Raw genomic sequence first — 25,155 nt, forward strand, 5'->3', positions numbered from 1 at the left:
GTCTAAAGAGAACCCAGGCGTCCGCCCCACCCCCGCCAGGGCTGGGGAGGGGGGGCCTTATATTTTGGCTAAGTCCAACGGGGGTCCCCTCCTCCCCCCCCCGTTGTGAGGCGCTTTTTGGGGTGCTCCCCCCGCCGTTGTGAGGCGCTTTTGGGGTGCCCCCCGCCGCCCCCATTGCACGGGGGGCGGGGGGGCACTGCGGGGTCCCCCCTTTGGCAGCGGAGGGGGGCGGGGGGGGGGCAGCGGGGTCCCCCCTCGGTCCGGGGAGGCTCTGGGGGTCCCCAGCGCCGCAGGGCCCGTCCCCCGTCCCCCGTCCCCGCCGGCCCGGGGGCCGCCCCGCCGCCGGCGGCCGCTAGTCGAGCGGGGGCGCGGCCGAGGGGCTGGCGGGGCCGGAGCTGCCGGCGGCGGTGCCGCGCGCGCCGCTGTACTGCCCGATGAAGGAGCCGTCCTCGTTGAACTGGACGTCGGCGCTGCCGCCGTAGCCCGCCAGGCTGTCGTCACTGCCCAGCGCCGCGCCCGCCGCGCCCAGCGACCGCCCCGAGCTGCCCGACGCCTTCTCCTCGCCGTCGCTGCGCCGGCACCGCGCCGTCACCGCGGGCAGGGCCGCGCCGGACCCGCTGCGCCACCGCCCCTCTGCCCCATCGCCCCTCTGCCCCATCGCCCCTCTGCCTCCATCGCCCCTCTGCCCCATCGCCCCTCTGCCTCCATCGCACCTCTGCCGCCATCGCCTCTCTGCCCCATCGCCCCCTCTGCCGCCATCGCCTCTCTGCCGCCCTCGCCCCTCTGCCGCCACCGCCCCCTCTGCCCCATCGCCCCTCTGCCCCCATCGCCCCCTCTGCCGCCATCGCCCCCTCTGCCGCCATCACCGCCCTCGCCCCTCTGCCACCATCACCTCTCTGCCCCCATCGCCCCCTCTGCCGCCATCGCCTCTCTGCCCCATCGCCCCTCTGCCACCATCACCGCCCTCGCCTCTCTGCCCCATCGCCCCTCTGCCGCCACCGCCCCTCTGCCGCCATCGCCTCTCTGCCGCCCTCGCCCCTCTGCCGCCATCGCCCCTCTGCCTCCATCGCCCCCTCTGCCTCCATCGCCCCCTCTGCCTCCATCGCCTCTCTGCCCCCATCGCCTCTCTGCCTCCATCGCCCCCTCTGCCGCCATCACCTCTCTGCCGCCCTCGCCCCTCTGCCGCCATCGCCCCTCTGCCTCCATCGCCCCTCTGCCGCCACCGCCCCTCTGCCGGCATCACCGCCCTCGCCCCTCTGCCGCCATCGCCCCTCTGCCTCCACTGCCCCTCTGCCTCCATCGCCCCTCTGCCCCATCGCCCCCTCTGCCGCCATCACTGCCCTCGCCCCTCTGCCTCCATCGCCTCTCTGCCCCATCGCCCCTCTGCCGCCACCGCCCCTCTGCCCCATCGCCCCTCTGCCCCATCGCCCCTCTGCCGCCATCGCCCCCTCTGCCGCCATCGCCCCCTCTGCCGCCATTGCCCCCTCTGCCCCATTGCCCCTCTGCCGCCATCGCCCCTCTGCCGCCATCACCGCCCTCGCCCCTCTGCCGCCATCGCCCCCTCTGCCTCCATCGCCCCTCTGCTGCCATTGCCCCCACTGCCACCATCACCCCCGCTGCCACCATTGCCACCACCCACTGCCACCATCTCCCCGCTGCCGCCATCGCCCCCATTGCCGCCATTGCCCCATTGCCACCATTGCCCCCTCTGCCACCATCACCACCACCCGCTGCCGCCATCTCCCCGCTGCCGCCATCGCCCCTCTGCCGCCATCGCCCCTCTGCCGCCATCGCCCCCGCTGCCGCCACCCCGTGCTGGAGGACACTGGGACAGGGGCTGCAAGGACACGCCACCCCTCCAAGGCACCCAGCGGCCCCGGGGCCCAGCAGACCCCCGACTCAGCCCCCCCTTACCTCTCCAGGGACCTGCATTAGCCAAGGCAGCAGCGGGGAGAGACAAAGCGTCAGGGGGGCAAAAGCGAGGGGGGGCTGGAGGTGGAGCCCCGCCTCTGGGGGCAATTAGCGGGGGGCAGTTAACGAGGGGGCAATTAGGGGGGGGTCAGCTAACGAGGGGGCAATTAGCGGGCGGGGGCAGTTAACGAGGGGGCAATTAGCGGGGGGGCAGTTAACGAGGGGGCGAGCAATTAGTGAAGGGGGGGCAGCTCGGCGGGGTGCAGCTCCGGCCCCGCCCCCTGCCATAAGCCCCGCCCCTGCCCCGCCCCTCACCTGTACTCCCCGAAGGTCTCGTCCTTCATGGGCCGGGCCTCCGAGTCCACCTGCGTGTCCTCCTTGTCCTTCACTGGGGGCACGGCTCGGTTCAGGGGGGCCGGGACCCCCAGATGTGGGCACCCCCCGGACCCCCTCAAGCCTCGGGGACCCCCCCACGCCTAAGGAACACCCCCAGGGCCCCCCTGAAGCCTCGGAGACCTCCCCACGTGCGTGTCCCCCCCAAGCCTCCCACCGCCCCCTCCCACAAATTAGAGACCCCTCCCCAAGCCTTGGGGACCCCCCCAAAACCTACAGGAAACCCTCTGTAGTACCAGGGGAGTCTCCAGGGTCCCAAGGGCCCGGGAGGGGGGTTTGGGGGGATCTGGGGGGGCTCTGGGCTCACCCGAATACTTGCCCCCCTTGCTGCGCTTGATGAAGCAGAGGATGAGGAGGAGGAGGAGCAGCAGCACCACGGCGCTGACGAAGCCAATGAACCAGCCCTCGGTGGCGAAGCCGCCCGCGGGGCTCGGCACCACTGGGGGGACGGGGGACAGGGGGTCAGTGTGGGGGAAAACCAGCTTCGGGGACTCCCCCAAGCACCCCCGAGCGGCCTGGCCATGCACTCGGGGGGGCTCCCTCAGGGGAAAAGGTGGTTTCAAGGGGACCCGAAGCAGCTGAGGGCAGTTTCAGGGGTCTCCGCAGGGAAAGGGGGGGTCGAGGTGCCCTGAAGCAGCTGGAGGGGTTTTAGGGTCCCCCAGGGAGAAAAGGGGGTTTCGAGGTTCCCTGAGGCAGCCGGAGGTGGTTTCAGGGTCCCTGTGGGGGGAAAAAGGGGGTTTCAAGGTTCCCCAAGGCAGCCGGAGGTGGTTTCAGGGGTCCCCTTGGGGGAAAGGGGGGTTTGGAGGTTCCCCGAGGCGGCCGGAGGTGGTTTCAGGGTCCCCTTGGGGGGAAAAAGGGGGTTTCGTGGGTCCCCAGCACAGCAGTGGCGGTTTCGGGGCGGCCCACGGTAGGAAAGCGTCTTTGAGGGGTCTGCGAGGGGGCGGGGGCCAGGGCCCCGCGGGGACTCACGGGTGCCGTTGGTCTGCACCTCGCTCTCCCAGAAGGCCACGCGCTCGCCCGAGTGGTTGCACCCCACGAACTGGACGCGGTAGGAGGTGCCGGGGCGCAGGTCCCCCAGGCGGTACAGCCCCAGCGAGGAGTTGGCGCGCCCCGAGGTGCGCCAGGGCTCCTCCGCTGCGGGGGCGGGGGGTCACGGACAGCGGGGAGACACCCCCCCGTGCCTCCCCCAGAGCCCCACGGGAGACCCCTGCTCCCCTCACGCCCTCTTTTCCTGGGATGTCCTAAGCCCCGTTGCCCCCCCAAAACGCACCCAGAGGCTCCCCCAAATCCCCCGTGGGACCCCCCCTCACCCCACATCCCTACCACCCCACAGCCATTACCCAAGGACCACCCAGACCCCACCCGCCCTTACCCAGAGCCCCCAGGCCCCACCTGGGACTCCCCGACCCCCATTTCCCCACCACCACCACCTCACCTCTCCCCACTCAGGAGCCCCAAAAACCCCCCATCAGACCCCCCCACCCTCCCATACCCACCCCCCAGTCCCAGTGGGCCGCCCTTACTGGTTTTGCTCATGTACTGGACCTCGAACTCGATGTTGGCCTGGGGGTGGGCGAGGGTCCAGTGCAGGACGGTGAAGTCCTCCCCCACCTCGCCCACCTCCACACTCCCCAGGACCGGCAGCACTGCGGGGGGGCGGGGGCTCAGCAAAAACGGGGGATCCCCCTTCCCCCATGCTCAGCAGCCCCCCATGTGGTGGGGGCGGCAGCCAGCATCTGGGCCCCCCCCCGGTATTGGGGTCCCCGAGAACGCAGCACCCCCAGGATCAGCCCTGCCTCGGCATTTTGCCGCCCCACTCCCCCCCCGGGCGTCTCAGGGTCCCCCACGGGGGTCTTAAGGCCCAGCCGGGGGTCTCGAGGCCCCCCGGAACTTCCAGGCCCTCCCCACGGAGGATCTGGGGTCTCAGCCCCCCCGGAGGTGTCGGGGTACCCACCGGGCTCGGGGAGCAGGCTGCCCTGGCGCAGCAGCGCGGGGCCGGGCCCCACGCGGGTCAGGGCGCGCAGGGCGAAGCGGTAGCGGCCGCGGGGGGCCAGGCGCCCCAGGGTGGTGTTGAGGGTCCCGGCGGGGAAGGAGATCTCGTAGGGCAGCCCCCCCTCCGTCTGGTTCACTGCGGGGCAGCCTCAGCACCCCCAGCCCAGACCCCCCGCGGCCCCCAGCAGCCCCTACAAGCCCCCGATCCCCCCACGCCCCAAACACCCCCGTGCCCCCAAATACCCCCCAAGTCCCTTCCAAAGCCCCCCAAATCCCACACGTGCCCCCCACTCCCCCATACTTCCCCAACCTCCCTGAAGCCCCCCAAACCTCCACATACCCCCAGACCCACACATACCCCCCAGAATCCCCAAACAGCCCCAGATGCCCCCAAGCATCCCCAGTGCTTCCAGTACCCCCCCCCAGTGTTACCAGTAGCTCACCCAGCACCCCCAGTGCCCCCCAGTGCCCCCCGAGTGCCTCCCGGTGCCCCCGAGTGCCCCCTGGTGCCCCCAGCAGCGGACCCTGGCGGTACTGGAGCAGGTAGCCGGTGAGGATGCCATTGGGGTGCCGTGGGCGCTTCCACTCCAGGGCCAGGGTCGTCTCCCCCACACGCTCCACGTGCAGCTCCTCAGGGGGGCCCGGCACTGGGCGGGGGCAGCGTCAGGGACCCCCGAACCGCCAAGGTGGGGGTCCCCCCACCGGGGACTGTGGGGAGCCCCCCGGGGACAGAGGGGACCCCCAAAATGGGGAGAGGGGACAACCGTGCTGGGGACAGAGGGGAGCCAGGAGGGTGTTGGGGGTCCCCGGGCGGTATTTGGGGGTCCCCCGGGCAGGGTTGGGGGGCCCCGGGATGCAGTTAGGGGCTCTCAGGGGCAGGTAGGAGGGACCTCAGAGGTTTTTAGGGGTCCCTAGGACAGATTTCGGGGGTCTGGGGGAGGCTGGGGGTCCCCGGGAGGGGCCTCACCTCCCTCGGGGGTGTCGAAGCGGATCTCGTCGCTGGGGGGGCCGTTTCCCCGCCCGTTGAAGACGACGACCTGGAGGCGGTAGCGGCTCCAGGGGCGCAGCCCCCCCAGCAGCACCCCGCTGGCCTCGCCGGGCACCGTCAGCACCCCGGGGTGCCCCCGGGGGGGGGCGGGGGGGGCCTGCCGGCGCACCCGCTCCCCCACCCAGCCCCCACGCCAGTACAGCACCTGGGGTGGGGGGGGGGGGCACGTCAGGCAGCGGGGACCCCCCCCAAGCTGCCCTGGCACCCCCGAACCGCCCCCCATACCCCACAGCCCCCTGTACCCCCATCGCTGCCCCCCATCCCCAGGAGCCCCCTGCACCCCCACATCCCATCCACAGCGGCCCCCCACCCCCCAACCCCCTTACCCGAAATCCCCGGAGGTGCCCGCGCAGGTCTCGGGGGGTCCCCGCCAGGCTCCAGCGCACCCGCACGCTGGTGCTGTTCAGGATCTCCACCCCCACATTTTCGGGGTACACCAGCGGCACTGCGGGGGCGGCAGCAGTGTGAGCCCCCAAAACCACGCACCGGGGGGGCTGGGAACCCCCAGAGGATCCCCGCCATGGGCATCCCCGAGACACCCCCAGATAGAGGACCCCCGAAAACGGGCAGCCTCCAGCCCCACCCCCCATACGGGTCAGTCCCGGAGGGGACCCCCAAAATGCACCCCCAGATCTGGGTCTCCCCCTCTCCGTGACTCTGCAGCCCAGATTCAGGGTTCCCCCACCCTGGGGTCCCTCAGCACCCCCCGATCTGAGACTCAACCCCTCCCTGGGGCCTCTCCACCCCCAGAACTGGGGACCCCCACCTTGGTGTCTCCCAGCACCCCTAGATTTGGGGTGTCCCCATCTTCAGGTCTTGGCACCGCCAGATTTGGGGTCCTCCCCCACTGGGGGTCTCCCAGCAGCCCCAGATTTGGAGTCTCCCTACCTCGGGGTCTCTCTGCACCCCCAGATTTGGGGTGTCCCCCCCGAGGGTCTCTCTGCCCCCACAATTGCCCCCCACCCCGCACAGGGGGTTTTGGGGGGCCCCGACTCACAGTCCTCTCCCGAGTAGCCGACGATGATGGGGGGCTCGGGGCCCTTCCCAACGTCGTTGACCGCCTGCACCCGGATCTCGTAGGGGCTGAAGGTGGGGGTGCCACCCACCACGACGGGGGGGCCCCCCACCGTCTCCTCGCGCCACTGGCCCAGCACCGGCTCCAGCGCCCGCCACTGCACCCGGTACCACACCTCGGCCGCGTTCCACTCCCCCGGTGCCAGCGGCTGCGGGCAGGACCTCAGTGCCCCCCCAAATCCACCCCCCCGGCCCCCCAAACCCACCCCGGCCTGGAGGGATGCCCCCAGCTCCCCCTGAGCTCCCCTAACCTCTCCCGGGATAGAAGGACCCCCCCCCAAACCTGCCCCACGTCCCCCAGAACCCGGCCTGAGACAGAGGAACCCCCAACCACCTCTGGGCCCCTCTGACCCCCCCAAACCTGCCCCAAGCTGAAGGAACCCCCTCAAACCCACCTCAAGCCCCCCTCAGCCCCTCAAACCTGCCCTGAGCCCACCCCAAGCACCCCAGGGCCCCCAAGTCTTCCCTGAGGCCCCCCAAGCCAAAGGGAGCCCCCCAAACCTGCCCCACACCTTCCCACCCCTCCCAAACCTACTCCAGCCCCCCTCATCCCCCAACCCCCACCGGGGTCCCCCAGCCCCCGAGATGGCATCCCTCCAGGACCCCCGGGTTCCCGGTACCTGCCAGGTGATGACCAGGTTGTTGGTCTCGTTGCCTTCACCCTTGACGCCCCCAGGGTTGCGCTCGGGGGCTGGGGGGCGGATGGAGGCTCAGAGACCCCCCCTAAATTCCCACAGACCCTTCGGGGGGGTGGGGCTCAGAGACATCCCCCAACCCCTTTGGGTGGTCAGTACCCGTTGGATGTTGGATATGGGGGTGTGGGGGTACGGTTTGGGGTCTCCCAGGGATTTGGGGTCCCCTGGGGGGTTTCGTGGTCCCCAGGAGCATTTGGGGGGTGTCTTACCTGGAGGGGGGCAGAGGGGTTTTGGGGTCCCCAGGGTGCCTGGGAGGCACTTACCTGCCAGGGGGTGGCAACGGGCACTGGTGGGGGGGACTGCAGGTCCCCGGGCAGAATCTGGGGGGCACTTACCCAGCGGGGGGAGTGGAGATGGGGGTTTTGGGGTGCCGGGGGGCACTCACCCGCGGAGGGGGTGGAGATGGGGGCGCTGGGGGCGCTGGGCTCCCCCCGGCCGTAGGCGTTGGCCGCCAGCACCCGGAAACGGTAGCGGCCGTAGGGCGAGAGGGTGAGGGGGGCCCAGGGCTGCTCCCCCGGCACCGTCAGCCGCTCCACGAAGCGCCCGGGCGCGAAGATGCCCTCCTCCTCCTCCACCACGAACTCTGGGGGTGGGGGGGTTAGGGGTGCCCCCCAGCACCCCCAAATCCCCATCACCTCCGCCCTCCTCCTCCTCCTCCTTCAGCCCTGACAACCCCAGACCCCTCCCCGAACACCAGGAGACCCCCTGAACCCCTCCGGTTCCCCTGAGCCCTTCAGCCCCCCATGACCTCTGAACCCCCGAGACCACCCCGACCCCCCCCCCCAGACTCCCCAAATCCCCCAGGACCCCTGAAGCCCCCAGACCCCCTCCAGAACCCATCAGCTCCCAACAGCTCTGAACTCCACCCCGACACCTCCTGACCTGCCCTTAGCTCCCCCCCCCGACACCCCAGGCCCCCCTGGTCTCCCCTCAGTCCCACCCTGGAGACCCCTGGGACCCCCCAGCCCCCCCCGGCCCCCCCTTACTCTCCACGGGGCTGTTGTGCTCGTCCCCCGGGGTCCAGGTGAGCCGGACCTGGCGCTCGCCCACCTCCAGCACCTGCAGCTCCCGCACGGGGCCCGGCCGGCCTGGGGGGGCCAGGGCAGTTAGTGGGGGGCAGTGGGGCAGAACTGGGGTCACCGGGGCAGAATCGCAGCAGAACCAGGGGTAACAGAGGCAGAACTGGGGCAGAACTGGGGTAACAGAGGCAGAGCCAGGGCAGACCCAGCCATGGGCGCAGTGGCACCCTGGGAGGATTTGGGGAGCCCCCGCAGCGGGGTCCCGCATCCCTCCCGGGGTTTGGGGGGGGGGGGGCTCACCCACGACACGGAGCTGCGCCTCGGCCTCGACGGCATCCAGGAGGGTCCAGGCACGGCAGGAGAAGGTCCCCTGGTCGGCGTAGTCCACCCCAGCCACCGTCAGCGTGTCCCCGGTCATCGAGTACCTGCGGGGAGGGGGCGGGGGCTGTCAGCCGCCCGGGGGGGGCCGCGGGACCCCCCAGCCCCCCCCAGCCCCCTCACTTGTCGCTGTCGGCCGTCTCGCGCAGCAGCCGCCCATCCCGGCGCCACTCGAGGCCGTGGGGGGCCAGCCCGGGGTCGAAGGCGGCCACGCAGCGGAAAGTCACCGTCTCCCCCTTCTTTGCCGTCGTGCTCTGAGGGGGCACCTCGATCCGCGTCGCCGCTGCCGTGGGCGGCAAAGGGTTAATGTGGGGGGGGGTGCAAGGGGTGCCGGGAAGGATCTGGGGGGGCCCTGGAGTGCTCTGGGGGCCCCAGGAAGAACTTGGGGGAACCTGAAGTGGCTTTGAGCGTCCCAGGAAGGATCTGGGAGTGCTCAGGGGGAGTCGTCCCAGTAAGGATATAGGAGTCCCAGGAAGGATTTGGGGGGCACAGGAGGGCTCTTGGGGATGCCAGGAAGGATCTGCGGGGGCCTATGAGGCTCTAGGGGATCCCAGAAGAGACTTGGGGGGGGCTGGAGGATCCCAGGAAGGATTTGGGGGGCCCTGGAGGGCTCTTGGAGGGCCCAGGAAAGACATGGGGAGCCCTGGAGGGGCTTTGAGGGGGGCCCAGGAAGAACGTAGGAGCCTCGGGAAGGATTTGGAGGGCACAGGAGGGCTCGGGGGGGGTCCCAAGAAGACTCTGGTGGATCCCAGGAAGGATTTAGGGGTCCCTGGGAGGCTCTGGGGAGATCTGGGAAGGATCTGGGGGAGACTGGAGAGCTCTGGGAGGTCACGGGAAGGATTTAGGGGGTCCCTGGGGGGCTCTGAGGGATCCCAGGAAGGATTTGGGGGTCCCAAAGGCACTCCAGGGGAATAAGGGGCATCCCAGGGGGTCACTGAGTGACCTGGGCAGTCCGGGGGGGGCCGGGGGGGTCCCCGGGGGTGCTGGTACCTTTGACGTCGAGGTGGGCGACGACGCTGGCGTTGCTGTGGGCGTTGTGGGCCCGGCAGGTGAAGGGGCCCCCGTCCCCCCGCACTGCCGGGCCCAGCCGCAGGGTCCCGTTGGTGAAGACGAAGGCCCGGTCGTCCTGCAAGGCCGGCTCCAGCCCCGGCGTCAGCCTGGGGGGTGGGGGGGCAGAGTGTCGGGGGGGCCACCGGGGGTCCCGGGGGGTCTGGGAGGGGTCCCAGGGGGGCTCTCACCACTCGACAGTGGGTGCGGGGGCCCCGAAGGCCCAGCAGTGCAGGAACACCGTCCGGTTCTCGACCACCGCGTACGGTGTCTCGTCCGGTGTCAGGATCTTCACTGGCAGCTCTGGGGGGGGCGCGGGGCAGTGAACGGGGTGCCCGGACCCCCCTGGCACCCCAAATCCACCCCCCGGACCCCCCCCAAACCTCCCACTCCCCTCCCAGGACATTGAGGCAGCCCCAGCTGTTGCCATGGCAGCAGGTACCCCCGGTTGCCATAGAGGCGGCCATCACCATGGCAACATCTGCCTGGCAGGGTTGCTGTGGGAGCAGCGACTGAGAAGGCAGGTTGCCATGGCAACTATCTCCAGGCTGGGTTGCCATGGTGATGGCTAGGTGAGGGCCCTGTTGTCCAGTCGCCGTGGCAATGGAGGGGGTTGCCATGGGGGGGGGGCACCGTTGCCATGGGGCTGGTTGCCTAGGGGTTGCCAGGGAAGGGTGTCACCAGAGGACGGTTGCTAGGGGATGGTTGCTGGGGAGACCCGGTTGCCATGGGGTGTTGCCAAGGGGGATGTGGTTGCCAAGGGGGATGTGGTCACGGCGGGGACCACGTCTGCGGCCGGGGAACACCGTCACACGGGGATGCCGTCGCCAAGGCGACGCCACCACCGCAGGGCCCGTCGCCAGGGAGGACGCGGCTGTAGGGGGATGCTGTCGCCACGGGGATGGTTGCCAGCGGCAGCCTGTTGCCGTGGGGACGCGGTTGCCCGGCGGAACACCCTTGGCAGCGGGAGGATGCGGGGGGATGCGGGTGCCCGGGGAGGGGTCCCGGTGGCCCGGACACCCCTCCACGCGCCCCCCGTCTCCCCACGCACCCACAACGTAGACGAAGGCGTTGGCCAGCAGGCGCCCGTGGCGGTTGTAGGCCTCGCACTGGGCCACCAGCGTGTCGTTGGGCTCCAGGCGGGACAGCACCAGCGCCCCGTCCCGCACCGCGCGCCGGCCGGCCCCCGGCACCTCTGCAACGGGGGGGTGAGGGCACCCACGGGACCCCGCTGCCTCCCCGCGGGCCCCCGCCCATCCCCAGGGACACCCGCAGCCTCCCTGGGGACCCCCGCCCACCCCAACACCCCCCCAGGGACCCCAGTATCTTCCACAGGGACCCTAATATCTTCCAGAGAGCCCCAAAACCCCACGGGGACCCCGACACCCCTCCTCCTCCAGTCTCCAGGGACCCCAACAACCCTACCCCAGAAAGCCAGAGACACCCAAAGGGACCCTACCCCCGCCCCGGGGCCTCTCCCCACCCCTCCAGCCCCCGAGACCCCCCAAGGGACCCCAACAACCCCCCACCCTCTCCAGACTGTCCCAGGGACCCCAATAACCCCGAGAGGCCCCATAACCTCCGAGGGACCCCAACACCCCCTCCCCAGCCTCTAGGGACCGTCCCAGGGACCCCAACAGCCCTGCAGGGACCCCAACACGCCCCCGGGTCCCCAGGGTGGCCCCCCTACCCTCGATGGGGACCCCGTTGAGGCGCCAGGCGACGCGGGGCCGGGGCTTGCCCTCCACCAGGCAGTCCAGCCGCGCCGTCTCCCCGGGGCCGAAGACCCCGCTCTGGGGGCGGCGCACCCAGTATGGGGCAGCTGCGGGGGGGGGACGGGGGGGGCGTCAGGGGACCCCCGCTGCCCCCCGAGACCCCCGGCCCCTCCCCAGCCCTGCCCCTGTGCCTCCCGGTATCTCCCACCGCCCACCCCAGTGCCCCTGTCCCAATCCCAGTGCCCCCAGCGCCCCCCCCAACGCCTCCCATTGTCTCCCAGTGTTCCCGGTGCCCACCCCAGTGGATCCCAGTGTCTCCCAGTGCCCCCAGAACCCACCCCAGTGTCTCCCAGTGCTCCTAGCTTCCACCCCTGTGCTTCCCAGTACCCCCAGCGCTCCTCCCAGTGCCTCCCAGCACCCAGGCCAGCGCCTCCCAATGTCCCCAGCACCCATGCCAGCACCTCCCAGTGCCCCCAGTGCTCCGCCCAGTGCCCCCCAGCACCCACACCGGTGTCCCCCCAGCGTTCCCAGTGCCCACACTGGTGCCCCCCAGTACTCCCAGCGCCCACCCCAGCGCCTCCCAGCCACCCCCAGTCCCAATCCCCCTGTCTCTGCCCGCTTCCCAGTGCCCCCAGCACCTACGCGAGCAGGTCCCAGTGCCTCCCAGTGCCCCCAGCACCCACCCCAGCGGGTCCCAGCGCCCCTCGTGCCGTACCCTCGACGGTGACGAGGTGGCTGTGGCGCGCCTGGCCCTGGCTGTTCTCGGCCACGCACTCGTACTCGCCGTCGTCCGCCTCCTCCACCGCCCGCAGCCGCAGCGTCTTGTTGAAGTTCTCCAGCGAGGCCCGGCCCCGCGGCAGGGGCCCGTTCAGCCGCTGCCACCGCACCGCCGGCGTGGGGCTGGGGGGCCCATGTCACCGAGGGGCTGGGACCCCCCCCGGGCCCCACGCCGGCCCCAGCATGCCCCCCCCGGTCCCCCCTCAGCACCCCAGGGACCCTCCGGGACCCTGCTGGGCCTCCCCGGCACCCCCAGCGCCCCCTCCAACTCACAGCCCCTCGGCGATGCACTCGAGGACCAGGGTGCCCCCCCGCAGGGCGACGTGGGGGGGCTGCGGGTCCCGGGGCACCACGAGCTGGGGACGGCGAGACTGCACCGAGTTACCTGGGGGAAGGGGGTTAGTGGGGGCAGGGGGCAACCCCAGAGACCCCTCCAGAGCCCCCCATACTCCTGAGGACCCCCCATACATCAAGGGACGCCCCCAAGCCCCAGGGATCCTCCATACACCAACAGCACCCCTCACGAGCCCCAAGGCCCCTCCCCGTATTTCCGAGGACCCCCCCAATACACCAAGGGCCCCCCCCAGAGCCCCCTTCATACACCAAGGGACCCCCAGAGCCCCAGGGATGCCCCATATGCCAACAGACCCCCCAGAGCCCCCATACTCCCAGTGACCCCCTATATACCAAGGGACCCTCGAGACACCCCCTCCCAGACCATCCTCCCAAGGAGTGGGGGTCTCCAGGGGGTTTTGAGGGGGGACCCCAAGGTGGGGCAGCTCTGTGGGCTTGAGGGGGGGGAGATCCTAAAGTGGGGTCCTCTCTGGGGGGCCCCCATGGGTTGGGGGGGGCTTCTGCTGGTCGGGGCAGTTTTATGGGTGCGGGAGAGCGGTAGGAGAGTTTTAGGGGGGGGTTAAGGTGGGGTCCCCTGGAGAGGGCCCCATGAAAGCGATCTGGGGGGCTCCCACAGAAGTGACTTTGGGCAGTGACAGGGTCCCTAGGGGAGCTGGGTTCTGGGGAGGCTCTGGGGGCAACTCCGGGGGTGCCAGGGGGAAGCTGGGGGTCCCGGCCCCCCCACGTACTGGGGGCAACGCGGAGGTCGAGGGGCTCCTTCTGGATGATGGTGCGGGGCCCCAGGTAGTGGGCATGGCAGATGTAGTCGGGGTGGCTGTCCCCCACCAGCGCGTTGGCAAAGTAGAGGAACCCGTCCTGCCCCATGCTCACCCGCGCGTCCTGCGCGATGTGCACGATGCCTGGGGGGGACACGGGGGGGTCAGGGGGTCCCTGCCGCCCCCAGGCCCCCACCCTGCCCACGGTGGGGACAGGGAGTGGGGAAATGGGGAGGGCAGCACGCTTGGGAGGAGGGCGTGGGGTGCAACGGGGTGTCGGGAGGGCGACGGGGTGCAGTGAGGGGCAAGAGGGCCCGGGGGATTATTGGGGGCGGGTGGGTACCAGGACCCCAGGGGTGCTGTGGGGTTGGGGGTGCAATGGGGTTGGGGGGGGGGAAATCAGGGGATCCCAGGTGCTATGGGGTGGCAGGGGGTTATGGAGGTGCAGGGGAGCCCATGAGGATGGGGGGCACAGGGTGATCAGGGGGTGCCAGGGGTGCAACAGGGTGCAGGGGGATTATGGGGCTGCAGGGAGGATTATGGGGGTAAGGGGTGCAGAGGTGTTAGGGGGTGCCGGGGCAGTATGGGGGTGCAGCAGGGTGAGGGGATAAGGGGGTGGCGGGGGAGCTGTGTACAAGGGGTGCAGGATCAGCCCCCCCAGCCCTGCCCCGGTTGCTCACGGCTGTTGAGCCAGTAGATCTTGGGGGGCACAGCGCTCTTGGGGGGGTCACAGGGCAGCACCACGGGGTCCCCCTCCTCCACCTCCACCGGCATCACCTTCTCCTTGGGCCACTGCGGCGTGTCTGGGGACCACAACGGCTGGGGGGGCACGGGCGTCCAGAGGGCCCCCCGCAACCAGGGATCCCCATGTCCAGGGGGTTCCCCCTGCCCCCCCAAGCCAGCCAGGGACCCTGGCATGCAGGGGGTTCCCCTTACCCTCCCCAAACCAGCCAGGGACCCCGGCATCCGGGCCTTGAGTGAGGGGTTGTGGCAGGGAAATCGGGGTGGGGGGGGATCTAGGACGACCCTGCGGGATCTGGGGGCTCCCAGGGCGATTTTAGGGGACCCCCATTGGGCTCTGGGGGGATCTAGGGGACCCTCAGGGGGCTGTGGGGCACCCTGGGGGGATTTAGGGGACCCCAGGGCAGCTTTTGGGGGATTCAGGGGACCCTCAGGGCCGGTTTTGGGTCACCCAGGGGGGATTCGGAGAGGCCCAGGAGGGGGTGGAGGCTGCCCGGGGGGACACGGGTGGGTCTTGGGGTGCCCGGGGGTTTGGGGTCCCCATCTCACTCTCAGCGATGACGCGGGCCTCGAGGGAGAGGGCAGTGCCCAGGGTGTTGGCGGCGAAGCAGCGGTACCGGCCCTGCAGGCGCCCGGCCAGGCTGGCGTTGATGACCAGGGTCCCCGCGCCTGGGGCCACCGTCACCCCCGGGTGCTCCTCGGGGACGAAGGGCTGGTCCTCCCGCGTCCAGCGGTACCTGCGGGCGGGGAGTCACCGTCACCGCGGGGACACGGGGGGGGACACGGGGGGGACACGGGGGACACACTCACTGGACGGGGGGGTTGCCGGTGGCCGCGCACTTGAGGACGACATCGTCGCTGGGGAAGACGACGAGCTGCTCCGGGGGCTGCTCCGTCAGCTCGGGGGGCTGCAGGACTGCGGGGGGGTCAGCGGGTGGGACCCCCGGGGACACCCCAGGCACCCCCAAGATTCCCCCAGGGACTCCATAGGGCCCTCAGGACCCCCACAGGGACCCCTCCCCAGACCCACAGGGACTCCCTCAGGGCCCCCAGGAGCCCCCCAAAGACACTTGGGGACCCCAGACCCCCAACAGACCACCCTGACACCCCCCAGGGACCCCATGGGGACCTCAGGGACCCCATAGGGACCCTCCAGGACACTGGACACCACCCTGGCCACCTCAGGAACCCCCCCTGGAGATCCCAGGGACTCTCCCCAGGCCCGACGGAGACCCCCAGGGTTCTCAGAGCCACCCAGAGGCCCCCCAGCCCCCCTCCCAGGGACTCCAGAACCACCCAAGACCCCCGGGGCCCCAGGACCCCCCAGACTCACGCTCGTGCAGACCATCTGCACCGTCCCGGGGGCAGGGGAGGGAGAGACACAGCAGTGAGTGGGGGCTCCCCCTGGGCGTGCAAGGCCACGGGGCCCTTGTGAGCAGCCGTGCGAGGCGGGGGGGGGGGGGCAAGTGTGTGAAGGGTGCTTGTGCGCGGGGGTGAGCGTGCAAGGGGTCCTCGTGCGAGGGGGGCGAGTGTGCAAATAGTCCTCGTGCAAGGGGGACGAGCGTGCAAAGAATCCTCGTGCGAGGGGGGCGAGCGTGCAAAGAATCCTCGTGCGAGGGGGGCGAGCGTGCAGAGAATCCTCGTGCAAAGGCGCGGGCGGCCCTCGTGCAAGCGGCCCTCGTGCAAGCGTCCAAACCCCCCCCGCCCCACTCACACTCCGGGGGGATGGTGATGGCGGCGCCGGGCCCCCCCAGCGCCAGCAGCAGGAGGAGGCCGAGCCCCCGGGGCAGAGCCATGGCCGGGGCCGGCGGCAGCGGGGCCCTGGGGGGGACACGGGGTGACTGGGGGGACCCCGGCCTCGGGGATGGGGGGTGGGGGGTGTCAGCCCCCCGGGGGGGACCCAGGCGGCCGGGACCCCCCAGCTCCATTGTGTGGCGGCCACCGCCTCCCCTCCCCCCCCCCCACGGATGCGCCCGTTACCATGGCAACGGCTAATGAGGGAACCTGTCACCTTGGCTCGGGACCCCGGCGTCCGGGCGACCCCCAGCCCCTCCCCCCAGCAGCCTCCAGCACCCTGGACAGGGACCGGGCGGCCGGGACAGCTCCCTCCCGCCGGCGGGACCCGGGCGGCCGGACCCCCCCGAGGGCCCCCGGGGCGGAAGCGGGGGCGGCCCCGGCGGGAACAAGGGTCCCTTGTTGACCCCACATTCCTGGGGGGGGGGACACGACACACACACGACACGCTGGGAGGGATCGGGCAATGACACAGCCCCCCCCCCCCCCCGGCAGGGGACCAGGCGCCGGGGCCGTGGCCCGTCACGGCGGCGGGGGCGGCCGTGGGGTGCCGGGGGCGGCTGTCGGGACCGGTTACATCGTGTGTGTGTGTGTGTGTGTGTCCCCGCACACGCGTGTGCCGCACACAGGCCCACACCCTCCCGCGCCCCCCCCGCCGGCCCCACCCATCTGTTGGACGCGGGCCGGGATCCCACGGAGACCCTGTAGAGCCCCCCAGCTCCCTGGCCTCTTAGGGACCCTATGGAGACCCTACAGAGCCCCCAACAGAGCTCCCTGGCCCCATAGAGCTCCCGTGGAGACCCTCCTGGCCCCACAGAGCCCCACAGCAAACAGCAGGGACCCCCACAGAGATGCCCTAACCCCCTCCCTGCTCGGCTTCAGCCCCATAAAGACCCCTGCACCCGCTCCTCACACTGCCCCAGCCCCTCAGAGCCCCCATAGGACCCCCTTTACCTCAGCCCAGCCTCACAGAGCCCCCTCCCCACAGAGCCCTGGCCCCACAGACACCCCATTGCCTCAGCCCAGCCCCACGGAGACCCTATAGAGCCACCTTTACCTCAGCCCAGCCCCACGGAGACCCTATAGAGCCACCTTTGCCTCAGCCCAGCCCCACGGAGACCCTATAGAGCCACCTTTGCCTCAGCCCAGCCCCACGAAGACCCTATAGAGCCACCTTTGCCTCAGCCCAGCCCCACGAAGACCCTATAGAGCCACCTTTGCCTCAGTCCAACCCCACAGACACCCTATAGACCCACCTTTACCTCAGCCCAGCCTCATAGAGACCCTATAGAGCTGCTTTTGCCTCAGCCCCGGCCCCTCATCGCCACCCGCCCCACGGAGCTGCAGCCCCTCCGCGCTTCCCGCCTCGGGGATGACCGAAGAGCCCCCTCCCCACAGAGCCCCTTTTACCTCAGCCCAGCCCTGTATAGATATGCTATAGAACCACCTTTACCTCAATCTGGCCCAATAGACACCCTACAGAACCATTTTTACCTCAGCCCAGCCTTATAGAACGACTTTTATCTCAGCCCAGCCCCATAAAGATCCTATCAAGCCACCTTTACCTCACTCCCAGACCCATAAAGACCCCACAGAGCCACCTTTGCTTCAGCCCAACCCCATAGACACCCTATAGAACCATCTTTGCCTCAGCCCAGTCCCGCAGATACCCTATAGAACCACCTTTGCCTCAGCCCAGACCCGCAGATACCCTACAGAGCCACCTTTACCTCAGCCCAGCCCCATAGACACCCTATAGAGCCACCTTTACCTCAGCCCAAACCCACAGACACCCTATATAGAGATACCTTTACCTCAGTACAACCCCGCAGAGCCACCTCTACCTCAGCCCCGGCCCCTCCGCGCTTCCCGCCCCACAGAGCCACAGCCCCTCAGCGCTTCCCGCCTCGCCCAGGACCCCCCCCCCGCGCTCCCCTCAGCCCAGCCCCACGGGACCCCCGCAGACGCACCTTCCCCTCAGCGCCACCTGCCCCGTAAATCCCCCGCCGACAGCCCCTCCCCTCAGCCCCGGACCCCGAGACCCCCAGCCCCGGGCAGCCCCGGCCCCGCGGGGACCGCGCCCCGGCCCCCGGCCCTACCTGCTCGCGCCGCTCCCAGCTCGGGGCTGCGGCTGCCGCGGGGCTGACATAATCCGCCCGCAGGCCCCGCCCCCCCGCCGGGCCCCGCCCCGCCACGCCCCCCGCCACACCCTGAGCCGGCGGTGGGGTGGGAGCGCCCGGACGCCTGGGGGTCCCCGGGGGGGGTGGGGGTGTGTCTAGACCCGGGGTGGGAGTGGGGGTGGTGGGGGGCAGCAGGGTGGGGCTAAGCCCCCGCGACGCCTGGGTGCCCTGGGGGTGGGGGAGCCCCCGGACGCCTGGGTCCCCTCCGGGGTAATGACAGCCGGGTCCCACTCCTTCCTGGCAGGCGCCCAGGGGATGATGGGAACACCCCCCAGGGGACCCAGGCATCCGGGGGCTCACACCCCACTCCCCCCCGGGGACCCAGGCATCCGGGCAGCCCCCCAAAGGGACCCAGGACCCCCAAGCTGCCCACTCCCCCATGAGGTCAAACCGCTTTGTCACTGATGACATCACCCCTGTCTGGGGCTGGGTGTGATGTCAGCCAGCAGGGAACAGCCCGGATGCCCAGGTCCCTGCTGGGATGGGGGGGGGGGCCAAAACAGACACAGGGAGATGGCGGGAGGGGGAAACCTTTATTGGGGTACAGCCACGAGGGGGTGGCGTTTGGGGACACCCCCTAGGCAGGAATTGTAGGGGAGACCCTCGAGACACCTAGTTTTGGGGGCTAAGGGTAGACCTCGCCCCCAAGTTTGGGGGCTCCCCCATGCCGAGGACACCCTCAAGCTGGGGGGGCTCCCCCATTTTTGGGGCCCAGCCCCAGCCAGCCATTCCCACGTGGGGGGGGTCCTTCAGCCCCACCCCACAGCATCAAACTTTCAAGGGGCACCCCACCGTATTTTTATTTTGGGGGGTGCAACTTTAAGGGCACCCCACTCCCCACCAGGACCTGTGGACCCCCTTGAGGGGGCTGCGTTTGGGGGGGCTGTTTTTTGGGGGGGCCTACGCCTGGATGCTGCTCTTGGTGCTGAAGGCCAGGTAATAGACAACGAGTCCAATGGCGGCCGCCACCACCTCCGTCGACACCCAGGGGCCATTCCAGGCGCCCTGCCAAAACAACGGGGGGGTCACGGCCACCCCCAAAACCCTCCCGAGCCCCCCAAAACCCCCTCCCCACCCCCCAGCACCCCCCCAAACCCCAGGGGCGCACCTAAACCCCACAAAGTTCTGGGAGCTCCGCACCCATCCTCAAAATCCTCCCCAAAATCCCAGCGGTGCCCCCCCAAACCCTGAGACACTCCAAAACACCCACCCCCTCAAGACCCTGGGGACCCCCCAAGACCCCTCCAGGTCCCCCAACCCCCCTCCACCCCGAGAGGAAACACAGGCCCAGCGCTCACCCCAGCAACACCCTTAGGTCATCTAAGGACTCTCCAACACACCCAAATTGCCTCAGTTTCTGCCCAAAACCCCATGTGTACCCCCAGCCCTCCCGTATTCACAAGGAGCAGCACCAAGGACCCGCCCAGAGCCACGGGGACCCCCAAAGCCCCCCAGCTCACCCGATGGTCCACGCTGACAGTGAAGAGGGGCCGGATGCGGGAAACATCCTCATTATTGCGCTGAGCCTGGGGGTGCGGGGCGGGGAGAGAAAAGGCGGTTCAGAGGTGGGCTGGTTCAGAGACCAGGGGGTTCAGAGCCAGACCCCGGGGTGCCCCCTCAGAGGGACCCCAGCCACAGGGCGGGGGGGCCCACCTTGCGCAGGGCACTGTACGACTCCTCGTCGAAGAACTTCACCTCGTAGGTGCCCGACTGGGCGCTGCGGTGCTCCAGGCTCCAGGAGACCTGCGGGGGGGTGGAGAGCGCTGAGCCCCCAGGACCCCCCCCCGGGCGCCCTCCCCGGGGACCCCGGGCTCACCTGGTAGCGCCCCACATCCTGCCCCCGGGTGACGGGGAACTGCTTCCCGTTGACATCGGCGTAGAGAGCCACGTTCTGCGGGGACAGGGCGGCGGTGAGACGCGGGGGGGTCCCGGTAGCCCCCGCACCGCGCCCCCCTCCGCGGAGACTCACCTGGGCGCCGTTCTTGCAAACCAGCGAGATCTCCACCACGAAGACGCTCTCGGAGGAGATGACGGCGTCCGAAGTGGTGTAGTACGAGGGCACGATGGTGGGCTCGGGGCACGGCTCGCCTGCGGGGGGCCGTGAGGACCGGGGGGCGCCGGGACCCCCCCCCCGGCCCTCACAGGACGCCAATGTCCCAGGACCGCCGACGCCCACGGAGCCCCCCCGGCCCCGAGTGTCCCGGGAACCCCCACCCCCACGGGACGCGGGTGCCCCGGGATCCCCCGCCCGCCCGGTAGCGCCCGCCGGGACCCCCCGTACCTGCGGCGCCGAGCGCCACGGCCAGCAGCCCGGCCAGGACCGCCAGCACCGCCATGACTGCCGGCCGCACCGCCCTCCCGCCACAGACCCTCGCCCGGCGGCCAATCAGCGCCGCCCGCCGCCACCGCGCCACCAATCAGCCCCCGGAGGCGGGCCGCCGGGCGCCCTGCGGCCAACGGGAAGCGCGCTTTTCCCTTCGCGGGCGCCTGCCCCGCGCGCGACGTGGCCCGACCGCCACCGCTGTCGCCGCGGGGGGGGCGGGGCCAAGCGGCGCACCTGCGCAGCGCCGCCGCCGGCCGGACAAAATGGCCGCCGGGACTTATGTGGCGCGGGGAGGCGGTGCCAGGAAAGGCGCGGCCGCGCCCCGGCGCATGCGCAGCGCGCCAGCGGCGAACCCTACGCCTCGGCGTTTCCATGGCAACCGCTGCGGGGCGGTGGTCCGGGCTCTCCGCGCTGGTTTTAGTATTTTTTCGCCCCAAAACGGGGGATGAAGCGCGGCTGGGGAAAGGGCTCCGCGCGTGGGTGTCGCCGGCCCGGGACAAAATGGCGGACGCCTCCGCCTCTACCGCGCGCCTCTGAGGGAGCGCGCGAGGGGCCGCCCTGCGCATGCGCCGCCGCGCCGCACCGCCCAGGCACAAAATGGCCGCCGCGACTTCTGTGGCGCTGCCGGCGGCGTGAGGGAAAGCACGGGGGGGGGGGTGGGACAGGCGGGAAGTCTCGCGAGATCTCGCGCCCCGCCAGCCCCATCCCCGGGCCGTGCCGAGGTCTCGCGAGAGCGGCGTGGCAGCCATCGCGGAGAGCAGCCATGGCGGCGGCGCTGGCGGCGGCGCGGCGGCTCTGGGTACCGGCCGTGCTGGGACCGCGCCAGGTGAGTGCCAGGGCCGCGGGCGTGGGCGGCGGGACGGTCCTACCACGCCCGCCGGGCCCCTCGGGAGCTGGGCGGCGGGCCCCGCGGTGGTGGCGGACTGGTGCGCTCTGATTGGCCAGCTCGCGGGCGGGCGGTGCGCGGGCGGATTACGGCGATCTGATTGAAGGGGATGGCGCGGCGGGGCGGGACTAGCCGTGAGGCGACTCGGGCTCTGGTTGGCTCCCGCGGTGGAGCCGCCCGGGCCCGCGAGTGCTGATTGGCTGCGCGCCGAGCGAGTGGGCGGGCCGGGGCAGCGCCTTCCTCGCTGATTGGTTGATATTTCTAGGGGAGGCTGGTCCGTGTGCCTGAGCCGCTGGGCGCGGGGGGTGACAAAGCGGGGGGCGGATGTGTCGGTGCTCAACCCCAGAATCCTCTGTGTTTGGCCGAAGGTGGGGGGGACCCAGGCGTCCGGCTGCACCCCCAAAGGACCCAGGCGTCCGGGCAGCTGCTGCCCACTAGGTGACCCCTGGGATCCCCCTGCTCAGCCCCATCTCGGGGCTGGACAGACCCTAATTAGCAGCAGCTGCATTAACGAGGTGTCTGGGGCTGCCTGGCAGGTCGGGGTCCCTTGGGGGGTCCTGGGTCCCTTGGGGGCTGGGGTGGCCCAGGCTGTGAGCTCTCCCTCTCCCCTCACAGGCGTGGATTTCCCATGATGCTGAGCGGCGCCACCTCCCGCCCGTAAGTGCCCAGTCTGGGGGGGGGGGGTCCCCCCCCCCAATACCCCAGGGCCCTCTACCACTGGGGGGGGGGGGGGCAGGAAGCAGGGTCACAGAGACCATGGGCTGCCCCCTGTCCCGGGGCAGGGGGGTCCCCAAACCCACCCTATCCCCACTGGGGGGTGGGGGGAGGCTTGGGGACCCACCCTTGGCCTCTCCATTGAGGCAGGGGCATGGCAGGGGCTGTAAGCCCTCCTGCTTTGGGGTGGGGGTTACTTAGGGGGCTCCCAGCATACTCCTGCTGGGGTGTTTGGGGCCCGTATGGGGGGAGCATGGTGTTCTTGCTGTGTGGATTCTGGGGATGGGTTCAGGGGCCCTGGCATCGCCTGGGGGCTCCCTTCCCTCTCCACCCCTCCCTGTTTGCCGTCACCGTGACTAACTGCCCCCGTTTCTCCCCCGCGCTATGGCCGCTCGCCCCCGCAGCAGCCCAGCATTGTGAGTATGGCCAGACTGGGGGTATGGGAACCCGGGGTGGGGGGGGGCCCCAAAAGCATGTGGGCGGGGGGGGGAGGCATGCATGGATCTGCATGGAGGGCACTTGGATGCCTGAGTTCCCCAGGCAGGGGATGGGGGAGGCAGGGGGGCAACGAGGAGGGGGACGGGGGGCCTGGACACCTGGGTCTTCACCCTCCCGGTATCCCCACAGCCACCCCCCGCCAAGTATGGGGGCCGCCACACCGTGACGCTGATTCCCGGTGACGGCATCGGCCCCGAACTGATGCTCCATGTCAAGGAGGTCTTCAGGTGGGTGCCCCCCTCCCCTCCTCGCCCCGGCGAGGACCCAGCATCCTGGCTGTCCGCAGGACCCAGGCGTCCGGGCCGTTCCCCGCCCCCAGGCATGCCTGCGTGCCCGTGGACTTCGAGGAGGTGCGGGTCAGCGCCGAGGCGCCCGAGGACGACGTGCACAACGCCATCATGGCCATCCGCCGCAACGGCGTCGCCCTCAAGGGTGAGTGCAGGGCCGGTGACCCTCCCCGGCAGCTCGGGGACACCCTGACCCTCGTCTCCGTCCCCTCCCCAGGGAACATTGAGACCAACCACAACCTCCCGCCCAGCCACAAGTCCCGTAACAACCTCATCCGGTGAGAGCCAGGGGGACTGGGAGCACTGGGGGGGGACTGGGAGCTATAGAGCCACTGGGGGTGGGAGGAAGAGGGGGACACTGTGGGGCCCTGGGTGGGGGGAGCTGGGCGCCATTGGGGTTAGTGGGGTGGGGGGAGCTGCGGAGGGGCGTGGCCGGGGGCGGAGCCTGACCTGCGTGTCGGGGCGGGGCAGGACCAGCCTGGACCTGTACGCCAACGTGATCCACTGCCAGAGCCTGCCCGGGGTGGAGACGCGGCACCGCGACATCGACATCCTCATCGTGCGGGAGAACACCGAGGGCGAGTACAGCAGCCTGGAGCACGAGGTGGGCCACGCCCATACCCCCGCAGGGCCACGCCCCTGCAGGGCCATGCCCCCGGCAGGGCTGCTCACTGCACTGCCCTGGGTACGCTGCCCTGGCCACGCCCCCTGCAGTCTGGCCACGCCCCCTGCATGGTGTGGCCCAAAGCTGACATTTCCACCCCTACCCCTGACCACGCCCCCGGGTGATGGCCACACCCCCACAGGAGTACACTGCCTTGTCCACGCCCCATCTCTGAGTACACTGGGGCCACACCCCTCGTGAAGGCATTGACTTGGCCACACCCCCTTGGCCATCACCACGCCCCCTACTGCTGGCGACACCCCCAGTGGCTAGCAGTACCCCTCTGGCCACACCCCTAGGGGTCAGGCCCCGCCCACACGCCCCTGAGGGTGCCCCCCCCCTCTGTCCCCAGAGCGTGGCGGGGGTGGTGGAGAGCCTGAAGATCATCACGGCCGGGCGCTCGCGCCGCATCGCCCACTACGCCTTCCGCCTGGCCCGTGCCGCCGCCCGCCGCTCGGTCACCGCAGTCCACAAGGCCAACATCATGTGCGTCAGGGGGCAGGGGGCCGTGGGGAGGGGGGGGAGCGCCGGCTGACCCACCCTGTCCCCGCAGGAAGCTGGGGGACGGCCTGTTCCTGCAGTGCTGCCAGGAGGTGGCGGCCGAGTACCCCGAGATCAGCTTCCGCAGCATGATCGTGGACAACACCACCATGCAGGTGGGCCCCGGCCGCCCCCGCCCCTCCGCCCTGCCGCCCCCAGTCACCCCAGTAACCCCTCCCTGTCCCCAGCTGGTGTCGCGCCCGCAGCAGTTCGACGTGATGGTGATGCCCAACCTCTACGGGAACATCGTCAACAACGTCTGCGCCGGGCTGGTGGGGGGCCCCGGCCTCGTCCCTGGCGCCAACTACGGTCACGACTACGCTGTCTTCGAGACCGTGGGTCTGGGGGCTTCCGGGGGGGTCCCGGCCCTGGCTACAGCCACCACGGAGCTGTGGGGGTGGGGGGGTCTGGGTGCTGGGAGGGTTCTGATGGGGGGGCTGGGGGGTACTGGGAGTGCTGGGGAGGTTGGGGGGACCGGAGGGGGACCGGGGAGCACTATGGGGTGTCCCAGGGGCGTGGGGGTCCCCGGTCACCCCCTGCCCCCCACAGGCAACGCGTAACACGGGGAAGAGCATCGCCAACCGCAACATCGCCAACCCCACGGCCGCCCTGCTCGCCGCCTGCATGATGCTGGACCACCTCCGGTGGGGCGGGGCCTCGGCTCCCGGGGGCGGGGCTACAGCAGGGGCGGGGCCTGGCCTGTGGGGGAGCTGTGACAGCCCTGGGGAGGGGCTGAGTGGGCGGGGGCACAACCCAGGGGTGGGGCTTGGCAAGGGTGGGGCTTCCCCTAGAGGGAGGGGCACCATTGGAGGGGGTGGGTGGGGCCACAACCGAGGGGTGAGGCTTAGCAAGGGTGGGGCTTTGGGGGGGGGCAGGGCTTCCCCTAGAGGGAGGGGGCCCCGTTGGAGGGGCTGGGTGAGGGGGTGGGGCCTCAGCAATGTCTGGGGCTGCAGAGTGGCTGGTAGGGTGGGGCCTCACACCCTGTGGATGTGGCCTTTGGCTGCCCCGCCCCCAGGTTGCACAGCCACGCCTCCACAATCCGCCAGGCCGTCCTTGCCTCATTGGATGATCCCCGGGTAAGTCCTGGCCCCTCCCCCCCACCCCCCTTTAAAGTGCCTGAGTCCCCACCCCCCTGTGGGTGGGGCCACAAGCCCCACCCCAACGGCTGACCCCACCCCCAGACACACACGCCCGACATCGGGGGCCAGGGCACGACCTCGGGGGCCGTCCAGAGCATCATCTCGCACCTCCCCCGCACCTAGGATGGCCAGACGGGGGGGGGTCCCGCTGACGGGGGAGGGGCGGGACCCCCTCCCAGGTATCCCACCACCCCCTGCCGCCCCAATAAACCCCCCGGAGGACCCCGCCAC

General features: G+C 70.8%; 3 protein-coding genes across 5 annotated transcripts; 1 reads left to right on the forward strand and 2 right to left on the reverse strand.

Annotated features, from left to right (window-relative positions):
• Positions 1-275: 275 nt before the first annotated feature.
• Positions 276-15,717, reverse strand: L1CAM (L1 cell adhesion molecule). Of its 3 annotated transcripts, none has more exons than XM_072848940.1 (26): positions 15,614-15,717; positions 14,710-14,815; positions 14,449-14,636; positions 13,839-13,961; positions 13,132-13,302; positions 12,323-12,434; positions 11,988-12,172; positions 11,248-11,379; positions 10,609-10,752; positions 9,749-9,860; positions 9,501-9,667; positions 8,634-8,793; positions 8,433-8,557; positions 8,100-8,201; positions 7,499-7,696; positions 7,039-7,109; positions 6,342-6,516; positions 5,671-5,789; positions 5,264-5,489; positions 4,821-4,943; positions 4,259-4,432; positions 3,828-3,950; positions 3,274-3,438; positions 2,612-2,743; positions 2,227-2,299; positions 276-569 (listed from the first exon to the last, which is right to left on the reverse strand). In XM_072848940.1, exons 1-26 carry the CDS (start codon positions 15,693-15,695, stop codon positions 353-355), a joined length of 3,705 nt encoding a protein of 1,234 aa, XP_072705041.1. In that variant the 5' UTR covers positions 15,696-15,717; the 3' UTR covers positions 276-352. The 3 variants fall into 3 exon arrangements, with proteins under 3 accessions (XP_072705041.1, XP_072705040.1, XP_072705042.1); XM_072848939.1 differs by having other exon boundaries at positions 6,342-6,567; XM_072848941.1 differs by lacking the exon at positions 4,259-4,432 and having other exon boundaries at positions 369-569; positions 3,828-3,867; positions 6,342-6,567.
• Positions 15,718-18,387: 2,670 nt separating this feature from the next.
• SSR4 (signal sequence receptor subunit 4) lies at positions 18,388-20,350 on the reverse strand. The gene is made up of 6 exons (XM_072848937.1): positions 20,155-20,350; positions 19,843-19,961; positions 19,690-19,764; positions 19,527-19,616; positions 19,334-19,399; positions 18,388-18,878 (listed from the first exon to the last, which is right to left on the reverse strand). Exons 1-6 carry the CDS (start codon positions 20,207-20,209, stop codon positions 18,774-18,776), a joined length of 510 nt encoding a protein of 169 aa, XP_072705038.1. The 5' UTR covers positions 20,210-20,350; the 3' UTR covers positions 18,388-18,773.
• A 510-nt stretch (positions 20,351-20,860) lies between these two features.
• On the forward strand, positions 20,861-25,154 carry IDH3G (isocitrate dehydrogenase (NAD(+)) 3 non-catalytic subunit gamma). Its single transcript, XM_072848936.1, has 13 exons — positions 20,861-21,022; positions 21,698-21,739; positions 22,201-22,212; positions 22,424-22,521; positions 22,614-22,726; positions 22,799-22,859; positions 23,053-23,266; positions 23,598-23,731; positions 23,799-23,901; positions 23,974-24,120; positions 24,335-24,429; positions 24,801-24,861; positions 24,967-25,154. The coding sequence occupies exons 1-13, from the start codon at positions 20,960-20,962 to the stop codon at positions 25,045-25,047; spliced, it is 1,224 nt and encodes a 407-aa protein (XP_072705037.1). The 5' UTR covers positions 20,861-20,959; the 3' UTR covers positions 25,048-25,154.
• Position 25,155: the final 1 nt, after the last annotated feature.

The sequence above is a fragment of the Ciconia boyciana genome, chromosome 34 (genome assembly GCF_034638445.1).
Source record: "Ciconia boyciana chromosome 34, ASM3463844v1, whole genome shotgun sequence".
Taxonomy (NCBI): Eukaryota; Metazoa; Chordata; class Aves; order Ciconiiformes; family Ciconiidae; genus Ciconia; species Ciconia boyciana.